Genomic DNA, 8092 nt, shown 5'->3' with positions numbered 1-8092 from the left:
AAATCAACCATCAAACCTGACCTTGACTTCTGCATCCTTAAAGGAACTCTGACACCATTAGAAAATCATGAAAATCTCACGTCGTTTTTCATCAATAATATTTGCCTGTTTATTTGTGTAGTTCTGTCATAGTTTATCTTTGAACTGAACAGCATAACCAGCAAAAATAGCCCTTTCATGGCAGATCTCAGGGAGCGAGAAGAGCAGTTGGAATGCAAATGACTGAGATCACGATTTACAGTCCAAACCACTGGATTTCAACACAGTGAGAGTGTTGATTCGGGTTTTAGCATACCGAGATTACACAAGTTAAGCTCTTGATAAAATATTGTACATTGGGAAAGCAAAGCTTTCATCACAGCTTGCGAGTGAGTGCGAGGACACTGGTGTCTTTGCCCAAACCACTGAATTCCTTCAGTTGAATGTTGCCTGTCAGTCAAATGGCCAAACACATCACACTCTGCATGTCTGATTGGTTGAATCTTGCTTCCATGGCCTAACCACAAAATCTCTGATTCCTAGGATGATTTCATATGATTTGTGAACACATTTATGTTGAGGCCTAGAGAGTCATGTCGTATAGATTAATGTGATGTGAACTTTTTTAATGAAGGAGAATTCATGCTATATAAAATGTTATATAATGTACAAAAGCTAAAAGAACAACCTCTGTCAAATGCTATTTTTTCAAGACTGATTCTAAAAATCCTAAGTATAGGATACTAAGTATATGTGTTGATCCCATACTGGTGACTTCACAATGTTATTTGCCAGAATCGTGAAAAGTTTACATTTTCAGCTTGGGGTTGTGTACGTCAACCATCATCTGATCTCAGACAGTTTCTATTTTACATTTTGGAAGTGGGAAGAAATGTCAACAAAACAAAGCAGGAGTTTGACATTCAGATTACCACAGTTCAGCATTATTGACTGGTTGCCATGTTTTGAGTTTTTGCAGTGGGTGTGGATGGTTTGAAATCTTGTGTGTGTGGGGCTGAGAATTGACTACTGATTGTTCTGGTTTTGTCTGTGAAGAATGTGGCGAAATCATCATCTGTTACAGAAGTGGTGGAGGGGGACAGAGGAGAGAATTTAAAGTTTTGAAGAGATTACGTGTGTCTGGAGTGCTGTTGATCTTGTTGTGGAAGTATGAAGATTTGGCAGTATGGACTTCAGCAGAGAAAGATGAACGCAAAGACTGATACATACTCAGGTCTGAGGGATCTTTAGATTTGCACCATTTTCTCTCTGCTGCCCTGAGTTTGGTCCGATGCTCACGAAGAACATCGGATAACCAGGGGTTAGAAGGGGCAGCTTGAAAACGGCACAGCCGTTGTTAAAGGGGTCATATGATGCGATTTAAATTTTTCCTTTCTCTTTGAAGTGTTACAAGCTCTTGGTGCATAGAGAAGATCTGTAAAGTTGCAAAGACTAAAGTCTCAAATCCAAAGAGATATTCTTTATAAAAGTTAAGAGTCAACCACGCCTACCTAAAACGGCTCGTTCTAACACGCCCCCACATGTCTACGTCACGATGTGGGAAGATTTGCATAACGCCGCCCAAATGTTCACGCAAAGAAAGAAGGCGTAACTTTTATTCTCGTTGTAGTATTGTTGTTGCCGCCGCCGCCATGCCATGGAGAAACTGTGTTTTGTTGTGAAAGCGAAACTATTTTGTTTGGCCTTCCAAAAGAGGACGATATTATATTATTAGGTTATTGGGATAATTGTTTGCAGTTGCTACTGCTGGTAGAAGGTTTGTGGTAATGAGGTAAGTGTTGCTCCTGCAGAGGATATGTATTCATTTCCAACCTCTTCTCAACAAGGGGCTCGGGACCCCCCACATGTTGGTGGAAGAAATAAAGGTATGATTTCCAGTAAAAAACTACTTCTCGAAAATGTGTTTCTCCAGTCCATGCTTTATGTTATTCCCGCTTTTTCTCTCTTTATTGAATTCTTCTCTGACTTTAAATATTGGCATGGCAATTTTGGTCAGTAGCTCAACATCATGAACGAAAGCATTTCTTCCATGTGGAAACAGTGAGCGAAGAAACCCGGTTCCCTCTCAGGCCCCTATCCTCTTTTGAGAGAAAGAACTAGACTTTATTTTTAATTGCAGGTTCCTCTTCAATTTATCATTTGTTTGGACTGTTGACATTTTGCAAACTGACAGTGGGGATTCTTGAGCTATAAGCTACAACCTCACAATACTGGTAAAAGCTGCCTCATGTTGTGTTGTGTAACCAAATAGCCTCTTCTCTATCCATCTATTCATTTACCCACATTTTTATTCCTCAATCTGCTTGTCTTAGTAGAGGACGGAAGTCCTCTAAACAGAGGGCAGAAGTTTGCAAGACGTTTGCAGATAATATTCCTTATCTGTTTTGATGAGAAGTTTTAATTAGCTACTTTATATTTTCATTGATATGGCCCTTAGACAGTAGGGATAGGAGATCCTTTTTTGAGACTTAATTATACTCTAATTTAAACTAAAAGTAAAATAAAAAAGTAAAATAAAAGTTATTTTCCTCCCTCGTATGATTTATTTTGTTAGTCCAGTTTTAAACAGAATTTTCTTCTTCAGAATTGATGGAAAAAATACACTGGATCAAATATATGGATTCATATTCTTAATGCTGATTGAAATAATGAATTATAAAAAAAGATGTTTATTTAATGTCTTCATATACAGGCCATCAGACAAAGATGCCCATAATAAGTGTAAACACATTGCTGTGTTCATCTGGTCTGCTGCTGCAGTCACTATTGGCTGATGAATCAGTTGATGTATTCACACTCAGAACAGAGTTTAAGTGTACTCACTATATCTATATTTTTTCTGACTGTGTTTGAATAAAATCCTAAAAATCTCTCTGTCCCACTCTTTCTCTTCCTATGCGTCAGCATCTGTCTGTTGGAGTAACTACCAAGCTCACTGGTTTGACCTCTGCAGAATTTGAAAGAACATAATTCCCAGCTGCCTCATTTGCTAAGAGGGAGAATTATATTGCAAATTATAATGCTTGGCTTTGATAGAAACATCTGATGAAAGGAAATAATGATGGTGTTTTAAGTACTCTTTATGAAAGCAGCACCCATTTCGTTGGTCACTTATGTTTAAAGTAAAATCAGCTCAAGTTCATCAGATGTAATCTCTTTGGTCTTCAGACTAGAGGCATAACCTAAAAAAATCTTATACTCAGGAAAAAAAAGTATTTATTAATCGACATCATGAACCAATTGATTAAACAAGATACATGTATTTGCAACAGGCCTGACAATAGTATTATTATTAATAATACATAATAAAACAGTGAATTCAGCTCAATTTTGAGATAGATGCATGCTCGTAGGATACTTGCCATTGTCTCATGAATTTTATAAACAGGATATTATGTGTTTGGTAGTTTACTAGTGTACAAGATTACATTTACACTGCATGTTCATTTTGACCAAAACTTTGGTCAAAACTAACTGTGGTTTTACTGTTTTCAAGGTCAAGTTGAAATGGAGGTGGGCCATATTTCACTATTAGAGCAGCCAGATCATCAGTATTAGTTATGATATAATCTGAAATTATATGCTTGGGTCGTGTGGTTTGGATGATGTTTTAAGGTTAGGAGAGTTTGTCAGTGGGCTTTATATGGCAACATGCAGCTATGTTAACCACAAATCTCTGCATCAATCAAGATTTCTATCTAAACATATGGAGTTTAAACTAAATGTTAAGCAAATTAGAAGATTAAAGAAGATCAGTTTTTGCCATAAAGGTGATGTAAAGTGATCCCAAAACTCTGAATTTCCAGATTCATCACAAAAAGCATTTTCAGGAGCAATGTATGAGCTCATAACTGAGTGACCCAAATCAAGTATAGATAGATAGATAGACAGATGAAGAGACAAAGATAGGGAGGGAGGAAGTGAGAGAGAAAGAAAAAGAAAAAGAGAGAAGATCTGTCTGTTGGCTGAATGAGCACCTCCTTTTAGCTTGGCCACAGTCCCCTCCTCCTTGCCTCAAATAGAGTGTTTTTAGGAGCAGTAGAGTCAATCAAAGCTGGGTGTACAGGAGAGCGCACTGTCAGGATATTCCACCCTTACGCACGCGCAAACACACACATATACTAACGCACACTCTCTCACGTCTCCCTCTTGCACACGCACATGGAGTACTACTGGACCAACCTACTCTGGATTCTCTGGAGCGTGATGCCAGGTGAGTTTGTATGTGTGTTGCCTGTTTTCAATTAAAATTATTTAAGAGAGGCAAAGTGGCAAGTAAACGCTCCATTGAAACTACAAAATACTTTGCAACTTGATGAGAGTCTAATAAGTGACATGGATGTGATTTGCGTGCATGGGATTGTATCCCAGTGCTGTGCATCTCCCACGTCTGCTTTCCAATATCAGGCTCTGTTAAACTGACCTTCCTTTTTAGATGGGGATGCTGGATTGGCTGTGGAATGGTTAGAGTTTACCCTTGCTTCAATTTCCATCCTAGCACTTGCATACTTTGAAATGAAAGGAGATGTTATCAGGAATATATTGGAAGTTCATAGTTATCTGTGTCTGGGAAAGATCTGGTTAGCAGTCAGATTAAAGTTCACTTATGAAATGACACTCTTGACAGCAAATTCAAGGACTTTTGCAGTTCAGTGCTGTCATGGGTCAAGGGTTCCTAAGAACATTTAAATCAAAGTTGCATTTCTGTCCATTCCTGTCATGGTTTTGGTCTTTTATTCTATCTGTCTGTCCATCTGCAAAATGAAGAAAGTGACAAATGAGAATATGTATTGTAATTTGATTAAAAAAAGAGCTAAAAGAGGAGGAACTGAATACATAATTGCTGATGGAACTATAGTATTAATGATTGACTAATGTGTAAGAGAGTGTGCAGCTCGCAAGGAAAGGAGAACTCAGTAGAAATATTTATCACTACATTCAATTCAAACTACAAGCTTACATTCACATCTCAGGTTAAATATGACTTTTACTTTGGTAATAGAGATAACCGCGATACAAATGATAGGTGAAATTGTCGGTTAAGTACTGGTCCAATTTCTTGGTGTAACAAACAACACCAAAAAAAATGGTTTAGAAACATTTTCCACTTAGAAACTGATAGCAATTTTCACAATTAATTACAAAGAAATCTCAATTAACACATTGATTTAAGTGACATTTTGAAGTTTTGAAGGCACAAACTGTTATTTAATCTGGCCCTCGCTCTTAGCAGCAGCTGATTTACATTGCGATTAAAGATAAAACATATTGTGATCTCAGATGCTTCTACCTGGAATACTACTTTGGAAATAATAATTATAGAATAAGGTTATTTTTTTGTGGGTGAGGAACTCCAGAGCTAGTGAGTAATGCCTGACTGTGGTGTATATCAGTCTGCTGATGCCACGTGCCTCACGGATAGTTTACTTTGGCCACAAACTCAGTCGTAGGCCACCAGGCTCATCCCCTGCTAGCCATCTCTCAGCAACCCTTCAATGAGCTTTCCAGACCACAGAGCTTACAGTTGGAAAGTCAGCAAGAAATGAACAATATGTGGTCATTTTACTCTTGATTTGTGAGTGTGACAGAATGTATTTCAGTCCCTGAGGTGCAGCACATACAGAAAAAGCATAAAGCCCATGAGATCTTAAGCAGAAGAGCATTTCAAAGCAATGCTTTGAGAGATGCATTTCTGGCATGTGGAGTTTATTAAAAGTCAATCTGCTGGCCCATAATCCTCGCCAGTGAGCATCAGTGAGGCTCATTAGCATCAGTGCAGTTCCTCACGTAAATATTTGTGAAGGAGGGGAGAGATGACTGAGGGGTTAGCAGATGTTTAGAGCGTGATGTTTGTCGCATGTGGGCTTGTACACAGCTGCATGTCTGACTAAGGCCTTGGTAATGAATTAGTATTGGTAGTTTTCTTTGGTGGCATTGATGTGGCTTTTGATTATGAATTAGATTTTGATGGATGGTTTGTGGTAATATGCCCTAGATATGGTCTAGCACTAGCTCAAATGTGTTTTGATTTTGATCATGACCCAGGTTAACCTGATCACGATTTCAGAGTTTGAGCATGTGGCATGGAGTGTTTTTAAGAGGTCTGTTGTAATATATTGCAGCTGCAGGTTGTTGTAGCTGGAATTTTGTCTTGAATTTTGTGCCATTGTCAAGTTATACATCCTTTTTTATATATATACAGTATATAGTTTTAACAGTTCAAACACTTCAAGACATGTTGGTAATAGTATCAAGCATGTAGCTTTACTAAAATAGTAATTTACTAGAAGATGATGTTATGTGTACTTGCTCTTAACATCAACATTTTCATTACAAGATATTGATACATTTCCACTTCAGTAAGTGTTTTAATGACAAGGCAATGGAGAGAAATAGGGCCATGTTCAAACCTGCAACCCTGTGAACAGCTCTTCAAAAATCCTGAGCAAATGCATGACCACTATACCATGGTTCTGTCAGGCTCTGGCAAATTGTTAGTCTTGGTGATGCATGGACATTCTCATAGACTGGTGCTTCTCTGTCAGTATGACTGTGGTGTGGCTCCTCTAGCTTGATTGTGGTCCAAAAGCAGAGCAGGCCTGGCCTGGACACAGAGCACAGCGCTTGCAGCCACTGTACTGAGGTTTATTTATCTGGGCAAAAGAATCCACACACAGGAAACCCACTCTATGTCCAGCTGATATTACAGAGAATATTAAAGGGTATGCCACGTTAGGGCTTTTAAAAGGAAACTAGAACCTTTCTACTCCCCTTTTTTCTCATTCTTTTTTCCCTTAGGTTTTTTTTTTCTCTTCTTCTTTTTTTAAGGATAAAGCTGTTCTCAGTTGGTGTCTGGGACAGTTTGGTTTCAGTAACGGACTGGATGCCTAAGATGTGTATTTAAGCCCTTTGGAAAAAGTGATCAATGACTGTGGGAGATAATTTAGGGAGGGGAGGGTAACATTATCCAGCATGATCACAGGTATTATTCAGCTTTTCTTCTTCACTGGTCAGCTGACTGATCTATTTTTAGATTCATGCATGCAAGGTTCTCATTTTGTTGACTATTCATAAATGAAGACTTCTGTGAGAATGTTTCACAATAAGATCAAAAGGTTCTGGATGTCTGGACAGTTTTGCAATTAGTGCAATAGTGTGTTTATATGAGTTTGTTAGTTCAAGCAGTTCATTCAATGCTTGATCTCTCTTTTTTCAGGAAAGAGATTTGACTCTTTTCAACAAAGCAGGAGGCAGGTGACAAACAGCTTTGTTTTTACAGTATGATACACATACTACTGTTCAAAAGTTTGAATAGGTGTGATGAGAATAAAGGTGATGATTCACGGGGCAACTTTTTTGAGCAATGTTGCCAGGCAACGTTGCAGAGCAATATTGCTTGGGCACTTTCCCATTGAGAATGGGCAACAAATTTCTATCTGAATACTTTAGATCGGTTGTGGGCCCTGTGTTTTACCTGGTTGCCCGTTGACTTGTTGCCCAGCAACACTGCTAAAAAAGTTGCCCCGTGTATCATCACCTTAAGTCTGTGTGAGAACCAGGATCAAACTTAACCTTTTTATATGATCCTCCATTGCAGTTCACAGTGGAATATACAGTAGGCTACTCCTGCTCAGAATAATACGTCAGTCACTAGCAGTGTCACTCACAACTCTTCATCACTTTCCGTGAAAGGCAGTGACCAAAAATGAGGCTAGGAAAAACATGTGGTCCACATTATTCCCTGTGCATTCTTGTGCCTGAGCAGATTAATGTGCAGAAATGCTTTTACATCATCCCCAACACTACAGTAGCCTGTCATCATTCATTCTTTTGTCTACAGACAGAGTGTGGGAAAGAGAAAAAGAGTGAGGGAAAGAAAAGACACTAAAAGCACTTCACTTCTCTTCCTCTCCCCTCTACTAAGAGGAAGATCTCTTCATTTCATCAATCAATCCTCTGCAATATATAATATGCTGAATGGAAACTACAACCTTGCATGAAGCAGACATACTTATCAGCACTGTCATCAATAAACTATTTCATTTTCACTGGTGACAGCTAGAAAAAAAAAAAAAGAATATATATATATATA

At 38.4% G+C, this 8092-nt stretch overlaps 1 protein-coding gene across 1 annotated transcript in view; it reads left to right on the top strand.

Annotated features, from left to right (window-relative positions):
- The first annotated feature begins 4069 nt into the window (after positions 1-4069).
- The window catches only part of LOC107553082 (integrin alpha-11-like), a 52295-nt gene continuing 48272 nt past the window's right edge, over positions 4070-8092 (top strand). The window contains exon 1 of the mRNA XM_016235179.1: positions 4070-4213. Coding sequence (XP_016090665.1) covers positions 4162-4213 — 52 coding nt within the window. The 5' untranslated portion in view covers positions 4070-4161. The remainder of the gene's footprint in view (positions 4214-8092) is intronic.

Source organism: Sinocyclocheilus grahami, unplaced genomic scaffold, assembly GCF_001515645.1.
Source record: "Sinocyclocheilus grahami isolate Dianchi unplaced genomic scaffold, SAMN03320097.WGS_v1.1 scaffold464.1, whole genome shotgun sequence".
NCBI lineage: Eukaryota > Metazoa > Chordata > Actinopteri > Cypriniformes > Cyprinidae > Sinocyclocheilus > Sinocyclocheilus grahami.
Note: the sequence above shows the minus strand (reverse complement) of the source record. Positions and strands in the feature narration are given on the sequence as shown.